Raw genomic sequence first — 16,918 nt, 5'->3', positions numbered from 1 at the left:
AATGTTTAAGTGAAAGAGGCATTTAGAAGAAATCATAAACAAAGGATGTAGCAGTTAATTCTTACGAATCTGGAGGAATTGTCATTTTTGACAGTCTTGGCATTTCCAAAGGCTTCTAGAATGGGGTTAGCCTGCAGCAGCTGCTTCTCCAGCTCCCCCTAGTGGAAAGGAACAAAATTGCAATGCAAAACATAAGACGCCGGTACATCCATACAGGTAATTTCTCAGCCATGGATTCATATCTAACAAGACCATAAATCATTAAAATTAATCTGTGTATTGTGAGGACTTCACATGCTAATCTGACATTTACTATAACTTTACTTATGATTACAAAAAAGCAGAGGCGGGCGTTTTGCATATACCCATAATATACTTACATCTGAGGTGGCAACATGAAGAACAAGACATTTAAACAAAAAGCGATAAGATTGATACCACATACACACATATACATACACCAGCAGCACACATCACACCCAAGCATTTTATCCCAACACGCAACGACATGTTAGCGTTTAAACTGACAAAGACCCCAAAACCCTGAGACTGTCAATAACCCGTCACCTGTTATTCAAAGCAGAGGAGTCCAGTGAACCGCAAGCACAAAACAAGTTGTCGTTTCTATTTCAGTACTTTAAGAACTTTCCTTCAAAAAACCCCACATATACACCATGCTTAATGCAGAATTTAACCTTTGAATTTTGAGTCAATCTTAACCAGTTCTCATATTATATCACTGTCAGTTAGCTTTTTATGAAAGCAAATGGTGTCCCCCAGCCAAATGACTACAACTTCCTCAAGTGCATGTTAGGTCATTACACAACATGTATGCAGCTTAGGATATCTGTCCAAGCAACAAAAAAAAAAAAAAAGCGACTTTGGAATCATTGGCACATACAAAGTAGCAGCAAAACCTATGAAAAGTTCAACCAGACAAATGTAAATACATCCATCATAGCAAAGTAGCTCAAGCAAAGACCCCACCCTCTTTATCCTGCCATTGTCTGGCTGAATTTTTCACAGGAACACATACGGCTGCCGCTGAGCTGCAAACAAACTTCCTCCATACTTCCTATTGGCTGGCAAGACAAGTAACCCCTGCCCTTGATACAAAGTGACTCCCATAATAGTGCGGTCCAGCGAGGGGGGAGAGAGAAGAGGATGGGCGGGGTAGAAGGAGGACGGTGATGACAGAAGCAGGTGGGGAGGAAGAGTGAATGAAGGGGGAGGGTTAACTCACATGTGACAGGACCAAGTTGTTCTGTTGATGGGAGAGAGAAATACAACAACCTCAAAAAGGGACGATAGATGCGGTTTTCAGTAAACCCCAGTGGGTGGGTTTCAGCAGCATCTATCGCAGCGCTGACAGGCCAGATAACAGTAGTGTGACGTAATGCTTGACTGCTTGGCAGAGTTTTATTTCTGCCAAGTAATAAAACTCCAGTAAAATAAAACTCGTGGCAGAGTTTTATTTTACTGACAAGTTGCAGTAAAAAGTGAAATAAACCCAAACACATAGTAGATTAAGTTAGGTCTCTGTTCTATATGAAGTGTGACAGGAGGGCCTGAATGTACACTACTGTTTTCTGTGCCTGCAGGGTCGTTATTTTCATTGCCACACATTTTTCCTTAATGGTCTTTCTGTGCAGCTTTACCACACAGCAATTTTTTTGCTTTGTTTCCTGTAGAAAATGAGCGGCTTGAAGGCAACAATGTAATGATTGATTCACAATCAGATAATGTGTGCATACTAATTACAGTTAAAATGAAAATAAGTAGATCCAGGGTGCACAGAGGAAAAGGATGATTACTTGAATTTACAGGAGTAAAACAGCTGGGAGTGAAGTGAGATGAATGAGATAAACAAATGAGGTCTGAAGGTTCAAATGCAAGTATCAGCTGCAAGACTGACCTGATCTTTTTTGGTCTTGTGAGAGGAGGCGATGTGAGCGAGATACTGGATGACCTTCTTCGTGTTCTCCGTCTTACCAGCACCAGACTCGCCTCTACAGAGACAAACAGGAGAAAATAAAATAGTCAGTGGACTGATTCAACACTGAGAGGACAGCTTCTGTAATGTGATCTCTGTTGATGTGTTCATCATCTATAACTTACGTGCACAGGATGGACTGGTCTTCACGATCTGCACAAAAAAAAATAAAATAAATAATAATAATAATAATGGGCGAAATGTTGAATATGTAGCCACTGAACAACAATTCTGCATATACAAAATGAACATACATTATCGTTACAGTGCAAGCAGTTTTTTGTCTATACGACAGGAAGTTCATTGACCACAGAGAGGAAATGAATATCCGGCTTCCTGCGACAGTGAAGACGTGCTTAGGTCTAAGTAACCTTTTTTAATTACTGCAGCGCCTCCTCAAATGAAGAGCATTGAAGGGAGAGAGTGTAGCTTGGGTGGATTGAACAGCAATATGCACAACAGTGGCCTTAATGTCCAGCTGCTGTGGTGCATGCAGGAGTAATTAAAACATACAATACAACTGCTATGCAGGAAACACCGAGAACTGTCTCGATGGTAATTCACAGAGTCGCAAAAACACTGCATAATTATGTGACACAGCAGTAGTGGGGGGGCACAGGAAATCTGCACTAGCAGAGTTTTGTCAGGAAATTTGCTCAACATAATGGCTGTAAGCTACTGTACAGGCTCAAACATGGTGTAAATTCATAAATGTTGAACATTTATTTTATATCCCATGTGTATATTTCCAATGAGTGAGCAACAAATTTTATTAGCTTGAGCTGAGAGATTCTGATGGGACAAGCTGGAAAAGTGCAATTCTCAGAGTGTCTCAAACAACATTCTGCAACCAGTGGTCCCCTGGGTCTTCCATGCAGAGCCAAAATACAGAGTACTCTTATACCCTGCAGTCATTGTTTAAAAGAAGTAATGACACAAACAATCAGCCAGTGTTGATCAAAGCTGTGCCACTCAGAACACCAGTTTCACAATGTTATGTCTGGGAATGTTAGACAGGAACTGTATTTTTGGTGTGGAAATGTTCGAGAATTTTAAACATTTAACAGCAAACAAAATATATTTTCATGATAGCACGTCGCCACCACATCTTTTTCATCTCGACAGGCAGCTGGGATCGTGTCTTACCCTGCATCATGCTTCTGTAAGCCGTGTCAGTGATGGCGTAGATGTGGGGTGGCATTTCGTGCCTCTTTTTGCCCTTGTACATGTCAACGATCTCCTCTGAGTAGATGGGCAGGTTCTTGTAGGGGTTTATGACGACACAGAAGAGGCCAGAGTATGTCTGCAAAGTGGATGAGAATTAAACAATTAAAGAAGCGCTCTTCGCCTGAACTGGAGAAAGAAACCTGTGAAACACAGTGGATGTGTATATGTGATCAGAGATTTGCATCCCTCTGCATTACTGAATTAATATAAATGGCCAGTTCGCATTAAAGGAAAGGGCTTCCGCAGCTTCTCAATAACAAGGACTTCCCATCTTCAGTTTAAAAATTCTCATGAACTCTTATTTGTAATCCTCCTGTGTTATGTAATATTAACCCCACCCTGCTGCAAGTTTTGATGACTGACCTTGGCATTATAAGAAGTACAACTATTTGATAAGCCAGCCAAGTCACAATAAAACAATGTTTTCTCAGAGTCAGACATTAAAATTCCCTGTTTATTCATTTCTATAAAACTAATAAGTCATGTATTTTGTATATCTGGATTCATCTCTCCTCATAGCATAACAAATAAAGTTGTTTTTTTTTAAAAAAATATTTCGCATTCCTGAGTTGCCCTCCCAATTTCTTTGTACCAGGCATCTCTCCCTCTGTTGTACACCCGTGTTCCCCTGGGAGATGGCCAATTTCATGACTACAGAGCCTGGAGCCACTCAAACCGACCGTAGCCTGGGTCTCTGGAGGGAGGGGTACAACGGGCTGTGTTGATATGACCGGGTCACACATCGCAGAGTCAAAGAGGCCAAAATCACTCCCAGCCCAGATGGAGTAAATAACATTCATTATGGGGGCAGCAAGAGCAGTTACAACATAATTTACATTCCATGTTCATCTCTGCCAAAACTGTTTTTCATATCTCTCACACTCCTGACTGTATTGTTCCCTACAGCTTCCTGTTTACAAGACTCCGAAACACACAGACACACGGATCAAACAAGAGAGACAAAGTGGGACAACACTGAGGGAGAAGACTGCTGAAATACCACTAGTATGTTGAAAGACTGTTCACATTCTTTATAAGAAGAGCCGGTGTGTATGATTTGTCATTTCACTGGAGCTTAACAAGATAATTAGGAGGTTAGACAGGGTTCAAGAGTAGATTGTTTTCTATGAGCCAGTGGGGAACAGCTATGCTCTTCCTTTTTCCTGTCATTTGTTTTCTATAACAATAGCAACCTGGTTAACGTTTGACATAATGAGGCAAGTCTATGAGGAAGTAATCCCCATGAGCTAAAAGCAAAGTTTTCAGAGGGTTTTTTTTTTTGTGGTTTTTCTCCTGCTCTTGGGTCTGTATGATGTCAGTGACAGCAGCCATCCCTAATATGGTCATCTCATGCACACAGCTCTGGCTGTGGGCGCAAAAGCCCCACCCAACTGCTGATCAGACCTTTTGTTTATGAGGGTAAGCCAATCAAAACAAAGCTTGTTTTTTTCTTCAAAGGAAGAAGAGCTGAAACGGCTCGCTTCAGGCAGGATGAGGTCAGGCGCTGCACCAAAGCCCAGTGTAATAAACTATTCTGAACTGTGATTCATAAGAAGTCCTAGAATTAAAACACAGTTTGATGTGAGCATAATGGGTCCACAGTCAAATAGTGAACATAATGATTGCAAAATGTATTTTCTTTATTAGAAAATCAGTATATTAGTGCATCATTTAATTGAATGTCATTTTCAATTGCAGCTTAAGCCTTGAATCTTGCAAAGTTACTATAGTAGGATCCAAGATTAACAATATGTGGGTGAATATAAATAGAAATCACATCTAGTATATTATTGTGATGTTAGATTTCAGCAGACAGAATGAACAGAGCAACAGAAGGCCAGTGCTCCATACTTACATATATAAGACCAGAGTAATATCTCTCTTTCAGGTTATGCAGCACGGATGCTTCATTCAGACACGTGAGCTCGGCCATGTCCTCGACCTTGCTGAACTTCGGGGGGTTCATCTTCTGGATGTCATCCTTGTTCACTCGGATCTTCTTTCCAGAGTCTGCCAGCTCCACAACGCACTCGTCGCCGTGCTCCTCCTTGATGGAGCCGGCCTCGAACCCCAGGCGCTCCGAGGGCACCCATACCAGCTTCTTGGTAGCCCAGTCAGCTTGTGCCAGTGGGTTGTTGACCACATTACGGTCCACGTACAGAAACTTGTCTGCATCCGACATGGTTGCTGTTTTACAGAGAGAAAAAGAAACATTGCTTGTTGTTAGCGGTGCAGGGAGATTAGTGTCACACTAAAATCTAATGAGCAATTTCACATCTTCAAAGAAAAACTATTACATGTAATTTCCTGTTTAACTCCTTCTCTATTTGGTATCTGTCTACACGTGTAATCTCTGAGGAATGCACAGGTCACCACTAATGTACAAGAGCAATACGGATCTGCGTTGACATAAAGGAAACAGTTCAAACAAGGCTCTGTTACTCTGAAGCTAAACGCTGTGAATACCTAATCAAATTCCGAGTGGCAGGGAAGAAACATGTGTCCGGATCACAGAGACAGCAGTACCAACAGGGGGCCTCCATTTTGGTTAACTGCTCCAGTACAGTCTTTTACTGGCTGGTCATGGTGCTCGTTTGATTTTAGACAGATAAACTGGTTGATGAATTATAGCGCTATATCAAGAGGTTGCAGGAACTAAAGGAAAAGTCCCTTTTCACATTCCTGCTTGATTGTTTTGGTTTATTATTTAGAGTAAGTTTAAATGTTTGTGTGGTGCCACCCACATACATGTCATTCGTACTTTCCCCTTTCCAATAGACACCGAGTAGGCACCTTGAGGCCCATCCAAAAACGCCTCCTCTCTCACTAATGTGTTGCAAAACTATCAAGTAGGAGGAGAACTACCAAGTTTGATAAAACTCGTGAATTATAAATGAATACAAAACAAATGAGATTTGCACTGAATGTTGCAGTTCACATTACACACAAGTGCAAACAGATAAACATCAGATCTAATCATATAGATTGAAATCACTGCTCAGCCTAGTCTATACACGCTTATAAATAACAGCTTGCTGACAGGGAGTGCTGTGGTTTAACCCATATGGAAAGTGACTAGACTAGTACAACCAGTAAGGCAAGCGCAAAAGAAAAAAAAAAAAAAAAGCCTGAGCAGGCTACAGCCAAACCGCCCAAACAGTCAATGTAGAGACGCTGTGAGCAATTAACCGAACATAGTTTGCTTTCACTGACACCAGTACCCCCAGCCTTTACTATCTAAATTATCATTCTAGCACAGCGGGAGACCCACACTAATTTTCCCAGCTTCTTGGTCTTTTCTAGTGTTCCCTCACCTCTAAGGGTAACCAAGCACACAGACAGTTTGCATCTGCTTGGTCACTCATATGCAAACATTAAGAAAAACACAGCAGAGGTCAGGCTCACCAGGCAGTCATGACTGTATCTGAATGAATATATAGAGGCAGTCAAGTGTTTGATGAGAGCAATTTCACACTGCAGGTCCAGTGGGATAAGGTTCAAATTACTCATGCTCAGCATAATAAAATGCTGCTTGTACACACCACTGATTTACAAGTCTTACATTTCCAGAGCCTTACAAAAAGCCATGTACGTTTTCCTTTAGCTGTAAGCAGTTCAACAGCAGTGTAACTTCACAGCTCACACATTTCCCCCTAAAGCCCCAAATTTAGAGATACAGTGAATTTGTGTATAGTTGCTCTTGCTTTACAACAGCGGAGACTCTCAGCCAGAGGGACACAACCTTTAAAAACTGAAGCATTCATAAATTGTTCTCAATGTGACAGACTCTGGAGGACCTAAACCAAAAAAGTACTAAGATACAAAAGTGCTGCTTGTTCCAGCACATTAACCCTGAGCTCTGAGAAAGAAACCAGAGGCAGAGGCATTCTTCTCATGACCCCTGCGGCTCTATGTCCTCCATCAACACTCTGTCAGACTAAGCCACAGCTGACGTCCATCACTGTGCACCACGCCCACTAGCTCATCTGTGGTCTACAGACCCCATCCTCTAATAGAACGTGGGGCAAATTTGTCCTGCTTTCTCTCTCAGGTGGCCACAAGCTTCCTCCTCTGCCTTCAGACTCCCTGTGCACAATCCTAACGCCAGCACCCACCCTTCTCCTTTTGTTTTCCAGTCTTTTCAGGGTCACATTCCTCCCATACTCACTCTTTATCAGGGAGAGACAGCATGCAAAAGCATTCCACAAATTTCTGTCCTATATACCTCTCCCCTTACATCTTCCTCAAACCCATTTTCTATGGCTTCTTCCTGTCACATTAGCATGTCAAGTGTGCCTTTAAGAGTTTCACAAACATTGCTCCATACTTTTGAGAGCTCTTCATTCCTTGTAGTGCATCTCTGACAGTGCTCCCATACTCCTTTAAAATTCTTTTGGCCATTACTTGCCCCTCTACATTCAGATCACTTGGCCCCGTGCAGAGTTTGTATACGAGCCATAACTGATTATAATCCCTGCAGCTTTGTTGTCTGGCAAAAACAAGAACTGAAACAGAACACACCCAGCGCTCTGGTTTGTTTTAGCTTGCTATGATTCAAAGGTACAGGGAGACATGTTTGCCAGGCCACTATAAAAAGTATCAAATAATCTTAACAAATACACACACCATCTGTTGCTGCAGTCACGTTGCTTAAGGATCAAATACTTGCTAGTTTATTCATTTTAAATTAATGTTAACCAGAAGTCTTTCATATGAAACTGCAGTTTAGACATTTAATGTGTGGAAACTGCTGCAAGCAGTTGTTTTTCTTACCAATTAATCCACAGATTCTTTTTCTATTTGTCCATTCCCACTTACATTATGTCTGACTTACTCAAAATGTTTTTGTCCTAACCACATAAAGTCAGTTTACCGTCACCTATAAAAGAAAGAATCAGCCAAGCAGTAAAAGAGGAGGACTAAAGTCCAATCTAACAATGACGTCTGCCATAGTCCGACTCACATGCCTGACACAGATAACTGTGACATACTTCAAACTAGCTCTCCAGAGAGCAATGAGGTCTAAAATTACTCCCAGTAGCTATTCTAGCTTGGCAAGGTCTGTTCTATATAGAAGGTAGAAGACGAGGGATAAAGAACAGCCAATTTTAGACCTTGGCTTTTCCCCGTAGAGCTTAACAGTTACAGTAAGTCTTGAATGTTGATTTGACATTGAGATAAAACACTGTGCATTAAAGCTCATGAAACCCACCCCCTGCTTGAGGATCACAGTTCCTGTTCTTGAAGCCCTGCTGCCAATGCATCCATAATCCTGTAAGAATCAAGCGTTCTCTGAATCCCTGTCTGTGGAGTGACACTTGGCTGCAAAAACACCATCTATTCTGCTTAGCCTGACTTCGACTCATCTAGATTTTCATAACACAGATTACTTATTAAGTGATTACATGGTGGCAGACACTTGGACAGTCATCCTGAAACCAGCATGGCACAGTTTTATGAGCAATGACTGAAAACCCATTCAAACAATATATTTAAATAAAAAAATAATCAGAGTTAGTTAGCTCTACCCCATTAGACAATCTGATTGAAAGAGGAACCAAAAGACAACACGAGGACGAGAACAAAGGCCGGTGTGCAAACCTACATCACAGAGCAGTGTGGTTCCAAACAGAGGAAGTAATGCAGGAGCCAGGACATTTAGAAGTGCAGGAGGAACGAGGAAAGGAAAAGGGAAACATAACGTTTAGAAAGAAGGTGAACTCAAGACCTTTAAAACTGAGACCCTCGATTCATCCGTTAAAAACACCCATCTTTCTTTTCCACCTCACCAAGTTACAGTTTAAAAAAACAGTTTAAAAAAAACCAAAAAACTGGAGTCGTGACAACCTCCGCCACAGCTTGACCATGTAGAGTCAAACCCTCCTGCTCCAGCTGAAAGGAACCCATAAAACCAGCTGTGCTGAGCTGACATTGGCAGGATTATTAATAGAAAGGCAGTAAAGTCAATAACACTGTACTCCCACCAACAGCATCTCATCACAGCATCCCACTAGCATAAGCTGAGCCAAGCCTGCTCGTCCTCAGTTGCCTTTCTCATGCTGTGGACATTGTTTTGCCCCGTTGACACCCTTCATCCGTTTATGTTACTCATTCCAACAAATACTACTTTGTCTATTTTTACTGCATCAATGCCTCCTCTGTCATAGCTTTACTGCATTCGACCCCCTCACAGTTTGAACTGATCACTGCGAGTCTGCCCTCTCATGACATGAGTGTGTGCCAGACAGGAGCCGCTAAGGTACTGAGCCAGTCAGTCAAAATTCATTATGGGCTTACACGTCAACTCTCTCTACTTCCTTCACCCTCCTCCTCTGAAAGTGGCACAAGGGTGGGGCAAGGAGAAGGGAGGGGAGGAGGAAAGAGGAAATGACAAGCTGAGAAAACTATTTTGCCATTTGAGGAACTTGTTGTGTGCGAGTCTTTCGAGGAGAAGAAAGGTGGCGCTTTTCTTGAGCCCATGCTGAGCAGATCTGAGGACTGAGGAGTAAATTAAGCCCTGGCTGGAAAAATAACCACACTGCATGACAGACCTACATCACTTTCCACATTACTTTTCACATTCCTGCCCCAACCAGGATCCAATTTCACTGCACTGTAAGCTAGCCACTGCCATCTACCACTTGCAGCTAGGGGCCCCTACAACATCATATGACCTCAGACTTTAGTCTGACCCCCCACAACCTTTTCAGATGAGCTAGTGAACTTCTTCACCAACACCACAGTCATGTTTAAGTGTGTTCATCTGAATTAGATTTGACTGATAGCAAAATAGTGGATATAACAATTGAATTATGAGTGTTTGGTTATACCTGTGCCAAGCAGGCCCTTTTAAACCATACACTATATGCAGAGGCACACACAGCCACCATTATGTCACCTACTGGTTATGAGGTTCTGTTGTGAAGATCTTGCTTGTGCATTTTGGCCATCAATTTTTTAATATCATTATTTTTAAACTAGAAATGAAGAATGAGAGGTGAATTTTTGTGGAATCCCCATGCAATAGCTTTCTCAGACTTCTAAAGTAATGCATTTGTTTTCACAGACAGAAGTCAGGCCCTTTTGAGCATTAGCACAAGAGTACAGATTTAATGCACTTGCACAGTGACTTCACTTTTCAGCAGATGGACTGTATACCGAAGATGGACATACTTTTCTACTGGTCAGCAAAGGGGCAACTCCTTTGGTTAACGTAGAAAGTAGTATACGTTTTCTTTTTAGTTTATGAATGGACGACACCAACAGAGCATAAAAATATAAAGAAGCGTATGCTTGGCATGGCCTACATGTGTAGGTAGACAGATAAGCTACTATTGTTTCTCAGTTTCTTAGTCAGATCCACTCAATCTTGCACATTTTAAAACAAGACGGTAAAGTCGCAACACTACAAGGCTTACTAACCAATGGGTGCCACCACACTGCAAAGTTCATCGTTAATATTACAGTCTGAGTTCAACAACTACACATCTTTTTAGTTGACCTTTTCAAGCACTTCTTTTACTTTAAGTTAACTCTCTTGCACTTGATCACAACACAGGTTTTTACCGTGGAGACAGTGCAAAAAAAGAATTGGAGAGGGAACATGATCTTTCCACATACTGCCTCAAGTCAAGCATTTCAATGTTACTTTTAAGTCATCAGTTTCCAATATATCAATTTCACCTCCACCCAATCCAAGCAATAGTTAAGATTAAATGTTGATTTAAATGACAGACCATTTGAAATAGGTCATCTGCCTGACAACTGCAACAGTTTCAGGGTCACAGAACAAATTTCACAGTTATCTTTGAAACAACCACCCTGTTACACCACAGCCCAAACGACTGGTTACTTCGCCTGCCCTTTTAGAAAAACACTCCAACAGTATTGACTATGTGATAGCTCACAGATCGTTACGTAAGCCTTTTAATAGACAGTGAAAGAATGCAGAAGGGAGTTAAGATACACATTTCTGTTTGTCAGCAGCAATCTTTCTTAGGAGGAAAGCTGCACTGGAACAGCTACGCATTAGATTTCTGACAGACACAGTGAAGGAAATCTGTTACTTTTATTGTTTCACTTTTCGTATGTTCTTATACATTTACTTCTACCAGCAGACAGACTCCATCCACTGCTTCTACTTTCTGGATTGTCATGCGGTTTGTCTCAGCCTTATCACTTGTTATCGCTACTTGGGTCACTCCCTTTGAGAGATTCAGACAATACAAAGCTGTCTTCTTTTAAAAAAACATAATAATCTCATAGAAAGAAACATTAACAGTCTTTGGAGAACCACATGACAGTCTGACAACCTGGACAGCTGGCATGTAGTCAAATTTTGGATTAACATGTGAATAAACTGTCCAACGGGAGTCAAATATTAGGCATATTACTCAGCACATTTCAAAGTTCATATTGCAAAACTGTCTCTCACTTCGTCCCAAGTATCAATTGCCTTTCCGCACAGTTAAAACAGGTGTGTAGGTCACACACGCCCACCCAACCACGGACAAAGTACATTTAGGTCATATGCAGAAATGCAACTGAGCTTTACTACAGTCACGGCAGATTAGCCACCTTCCCTGTTTCAGGCCTTTTAACCTCAACCCAGCTTTTGTCTTGGTTCACACTGAAAAACGTACATTTACATGAATAAGTAAAGCCTGCTAAGTAGAACTTTGAAAATGTTTTTTAACAAGATAAGGTTTTGGACAGCCACTTCAATAATCCCAGAAAAAAAAGAAGAAGAAAAAACAAAACTCTGTATGATCATTAACTGGCACTCTGAGAAGGCTCAACTGTATGACTGTAATCTCTAATCAAACAATACCTCATAATTAGCATTACTGAACACAAAGAAGCACCATCTGCTGAGCCATTGCCACAAGGAGGCATAAGTCAAGGTCTGTCCTTCAAGACCTGAAATCTCAACAAGTCTTTTGTTTATGTAGACTAAGTCAGAGCACAGTCATTTCCTGCCATTGTTGGGCTCTATTGAAACCTCACAGGTGTGTGAGGGGGGGGGGTAATAAGCATAGGAAAAGAGACAGGGGAGGTAAAACGAAGAACATGCACTGTGAACAGAGGTCACAGAGAAAGGTCTGATAAGAAGACTGACACAACAAGGAAATACAGAGCGGTTTAAAGAAAGGAAGAAAGAAAGAAAAGAAAAAACACACGGTCTGCATATCCTTGAGAGTAGTCGGGTCAACCACTAACTGAGGCAGAGCTAAATTAGAAGAGACATTCAGGAGAAAGCAGCAGTTTGAATGACTTGAATTAAAGGCCAGCATTAATGATATACTGCATTCAGACTCCACAGGCTAAAATGTGTTAATGTTTGATACTGCCTTTAATACATAAAAATGAATTTAAGCCAGTGTCGCTCGCAGCTGACACTGCTACATACTGAGAGAGGATATGATCGGCTCTGCCATGCTTAATGAAAAACAAAAAAAAACTTGGCAATCTCCTCTGACAGAAATGTTTTGTTTATATTTGTGAATCTTGTGTCAAAGACACACACGATTTTAAACATTACCATTTTACTGAACATTAAAACTATTTCAAGAAAAGTTAAAAGCTTAAACCAAAGTAAAGTCACATTTTAGAAAGCCAGAACCTTTTTTTCCATCATTTTCAACAGACAGGTATCATAATTAATTCAAGTATGCCCCATTACCCTCAGCCCTAAAAAAGCCCATCGCATATTCCAATCTGGTTTTCTTGGCGATCTAAACTGCAGGAATTACTGCACATGCGAATGTAGCTCAAAAAGGCAGAGTAGGAATACCTGACATTTCTTCAAAGAACACTGAGACAGGGTAAACGATCGCAGTGTGCCAAATAATGTCACACTGCCCTCTCCACAGAGCAACAAAAGCAAGGGGCCTGCAAGTAATCTTCCCCAGCTGGGACATCCACCCTTCAATGAAATCTAAATATCCACAGGCAACTTCCCTCAGACCATATCACTCTGAAAAGACTGAACAGCCTCACACACCAGCACCCTGTTCACGTTTTAAAAGAGGCCTGCATTCAATTTCGTCAGGACTACGGTACATAACTGCCGCCCCCCCAGGAGGGCCTCGAGTATGGACATTGCTGACACATGAATGATGGAATGTAACGATCTCTGCAGGGGGGCTCCATAACAGCACCGAAACTGGCAATGGGAGAGGAGAACTGGCCTCCAGAGAAGATGTTGCACAATGTATTAATTTGCCAAAATGACTCTTGCGAATAACAGGATATGACATACAACATGTGACCCTTCAAGCATCAGACTTTATTTCTCAAGCATCGCAGCACATGACTGCTGCTCTCAGGGAGACTCATCTGGAGAAACGTCACCCTGAGATGCCATTTATAGAAGAATTCTGCACAAGCTGTGGCTATTCTTCTGCTACTACAATGACTAATACTGATCACTGCTCAGCCTGCAAGCATTGTTACTGTAGTAACCTTGCACTGTGGTTTAAGACTTTCTTGGCAGAAACCAACTGATATGAAATAAGCATTTCTGTTCAAAAGCAAAAGGGTGCCACGCTGCCTCCCTCTGAGACCACTAACACCTTCTACAATGAGAAGCAGGTTTGGGTGGAGGAGTGCCAGAGCTGCTGGGATGCCCAAGTCTGATTTGATGCAGACTTTGTGCATTCCTTCCCCCAAAATGCTGAACTTTGGTGCTTGTCATAGCCTAAATGACTAGAGAGGGTGCTATCCACAGTCCCTGAGTGCAAACAACTATGCGTCATCTAACGGATGCAAACAAATGATACTGACAAAGCACATCACTCAGGAGGATGCACACTGGTATGACATGATTGGTCCTGATTTGAATGGAACACTGAAAATCTGTGATTGGCCCAAATGTTGCCGTAACATGCATGTTCTCTTTGAGCCTGAACTAACTAGAGATGCTTTTTTGTAATCTGTGCTTGCAGATCAACATTTCCACTGCAGACGCATGCACGCTTTGCCCGAGCTTGAACTCAAAGTTTCCCGTGATGACTTTCGAGGCTCTAAAATTACATGGCATCTCATGTTTTACAGTTCGTAAAGCCTTTCGAGGTAAATTTGGGTCACTGGGTTGCACAAATAAAAATGCATTCAGACTGAGCCGATACCGAGCCCTTCCAGCTCTTATGTAAAATGGAAAAAGTCACGCTGCCCAGCTAATGTTCATCAGAGTGGACCGCACTGTAATTACAAGACAAGCCTGGTCATTTTAAGCTGGCACTGCAGGAACCACTCTGACTTAACATCTGGCTCATCTACATAACAACCACATCTTTTATCATCATGCCCATCTCACTCTGCGAAATACTTCCTTCTGCTTCACCCCTTAATGACTTTAGATCCTCTATGTGGATAACATTCGCTGCATTTTTTACATGCATCTCTATTTTCGATCTTCACTATCTTGGCCTGGAATAATGCTGACTGGAAAAAACTGCTTTCATATCAGGCAATCAATGAGTGTATGAAGAATGAAACCTCAGCCTTACTGGAAAGCCAGTGGACTTTTATCTTATGAGATAATAAACGTTAAGTGCCTCCCAGGTGAACTAGAATATTTTATTGATAAATCTATCTAGAAATATGTACGTCACGTAGTACAGACAATCACATAATACAAGTTAAGCTTCTGAAACATCCATATTAGCCCACTTCCTATGAGTTTCCTACTTCCGACTTCTCTATGCCTCTCCCAAAAATCACAGTCAAATGTGTTCCTCATGCCACCATGTTGGCAGTAGCAGTGCACAGACATGCAGGTGATATGGTTTAGTATGGGTAAAGCTGGTCAGTGGCGGAAACGCTCAGCTCGGCGATCCACTGACGTCATCCTGCCAGCCAGACATATCACCGGCTCAGTGTCTGTCTCCCACCGCTACACACCGATAAGTTCAACCACTACAAACTAAGCATTCATACCGAGCCGGTGTTCGGAAAGCCTGAACTTCCACCTCTTCTCTTCAGCTCAAACTCTCCCCCGGCTTTTTTTCCTCTCTTTTTTCCTTCCACGGTGCCATTCATTCAAGCGAATCACTTCCTGCCTCTACCGTTAAGACTTTTAGCTTCTCGCGAGCTGCCACAACGCTGAAGCTGTACTCAGAGACCTACGCTTCACATACTGCACACTCACTCGTGTATTAAAAGTTTATGGTCAGTATATTATTTGAATATTAAAGTGCTGTGAAGTTAAATAAAGCTCGGGTTAAAACTCTGACGGAGGTCCCACTCCACCCAGAGCAGCTTGCTCTATTTGCAGCCCTGAACTAGCCAAAAAAGAAAAAAAAGGCCCTGCTTCCTGGTTCACTGCACTTGCTGCGGCGACAAGCGAATTGCACGAGTTAGAAACGAGTACATGGAGAAAGCATGGCAGACAAAAGTGTTCAAGAAAGAAATTACCTGCTTTTGGGGTGCAGGCTGCCTTTTTTAAGAAGGTGGCTAACAACAACCGTGTGGCTCAGTCAGCGTCGCAGTGAGACAAACTTATCTTCCTGTCGGCAGCAGCTTCGAAGAGTTCAGGCTAAACTACAGAGCTCGCTTCCTCCACTTCAGTCAGTCGCTCTTTCTATCTTTTTTTTTTCTCTCTCTCTCTCCCCCTCTTCCTTTTTCCCTCCCTCTTCCACTGGCTGGTCTCTGGTTTGCGTAATTTTAGTCAGCGAACGGCCCGCCGGAGCCTGGGGTGGGGTTCAGGATGAGGCGGGACCCAGCTGTCAGATATCCGCCCCCTGGCCAATGGCCGCCGTTCTTTGTTAATCCTCGACACTTTTGTCCAATCGGCTTCTTCTAAAGGCGGCACAGGGCGGCGGGGTGACAGCGAATAGGCGGGACAAAGAAAAAAAACTGAACTTGAAAGCGTTGAGAGGAGGGGGAGAGACTAGAGAGGTTACCGATAAAGCTGTGTTTAATGAGAGAGGTATGTGCATGCTAAGGATTTTTATGACCATATAAGTACCAGTCACTCTCAGGATGAACTGCATCATTCAGGATCTCCCCTCGTGTGTCAGCGAAGTCTAGTCTGCCCTGAGCGCCGTGCTAAACAACTAGTATGGATGGCTCCAGATGTTTGATTTCGTTTCTGCTGTCAGATAGCAGACAAATCATGCACATGCAGGCTTGCCTGCTACTCATATTACTAATCTGTCTGTCTCTTTCTTTTTTAAGGTGTAACAAAAACTCAGGCAGCGGTTTCTTGAAACTCTTCACCCACCTCTTTCTGCTTAAACACATAAGATGTATTAATATTATGAAGCACTCCTCTCTGTAAACAGGCTGTCTCCACTCTAAAAGGAGGTCAGGAAGGCCAGTGTGCAGCTGAGTGGCTGACCCACACTTTGGCAGCATGGTTGAATTTTTCACTGTTAACCAATTTTTAAAAACTCAGTCATCCTGTCACCATTACATACAAGTAATTTCAGCCTATTGGATCCTGCTTCCACCAGAGGGATTTTTTAAATATAAAAACTTTATCCACACTTTCCCAAGCTCTAAGATGCGAGAAACCAGGTGATGTGGATTTATTTTTGTGATGCAAAAATGTGATGTGTAATTTAAAACGCAATTACCCTTTTAAAAATTCCACCTGAACCTTTGGGCCAGTCCCAACAGATCTCCAGTTTTTTTTTTCTCCAATGAGTTTATTGAAATGCATCCATCCACCTGTCAGATATGAGATTAGATCTG

At 42.1% G+C, this 16,918-nt stretch overlaps 1 protein-coding gene across 2 annotated transcripts in view; it reads right to left on the bottom strand.

Annotated features, from left to right (window-relative positions):
* The window catches only part of LOC102776346 (myosin-9-like), a 29,017-nt gene extending 13,129 nt beyond the window's left edge, over window positions 1–15,888 (bottom strand). The window contains exons 1-7 of one of the 2 annotated variants that reach the window (XM_087839575.1): window positions 15,638–15,888; window positions 5,076–5,407; window positions 3,140–3,296; window positions 2,119–2,146; window positions 1,916–2,009; window positions 1,244–1,264; window positions 66–158 (exon numbers count right to left, since the gene is read on the bottom strand). In XM_087839575.1, coding sequence (XP_087695701.1) covers window positions 66–158; window positions 1,244–1,264; window positions 1,916–2,009; window positions 2,119–2,146; window positions 3,140–3,296; window positions 5,076–5,402 — 720 coding nt within the window. In that variant the 5' untranslated portion in view covers window positions 5,403–5,407; window positions 15,638–15,888. The remainder of the gene's footprint in view (window positions 1–65; window positions 159–1,243; window positions 1,265–1,915; window positions 2,010–2,118; window positions 2,147–3,139; window positions 3,297–5,075; window positions 5,408–15,637) is intronic. The other variant, XM_087839576.1, reaches the window with a different exon arrangement.
* Between the last annotated feature and the right edge of the window lie 1,030 nt (window positions 15,889–16,918).

The sequence above is a fragment of the Neolamprologus brichardi genome, chromosome 4 (genome assembly GCF_056152115.1).
Source record: "Neolamprologus brichardi isolate AB-2024 chromosome 4, ASM5615211v1, whole genome shotgun sequence".
Classification (NCBI taxonomy): domain Eukaryota; kingdom Metazoa; phylum Chordata; class Actinopteri; order Cichliformes; family Cichlidae; genus Neolamprologus; species Neolamprologus brichardi.
The sequence above is the reverse complement of the archived record's forward strand: the minus strand, read 5'-3'. Positions and strand labels throughout refer to the sequence as shown.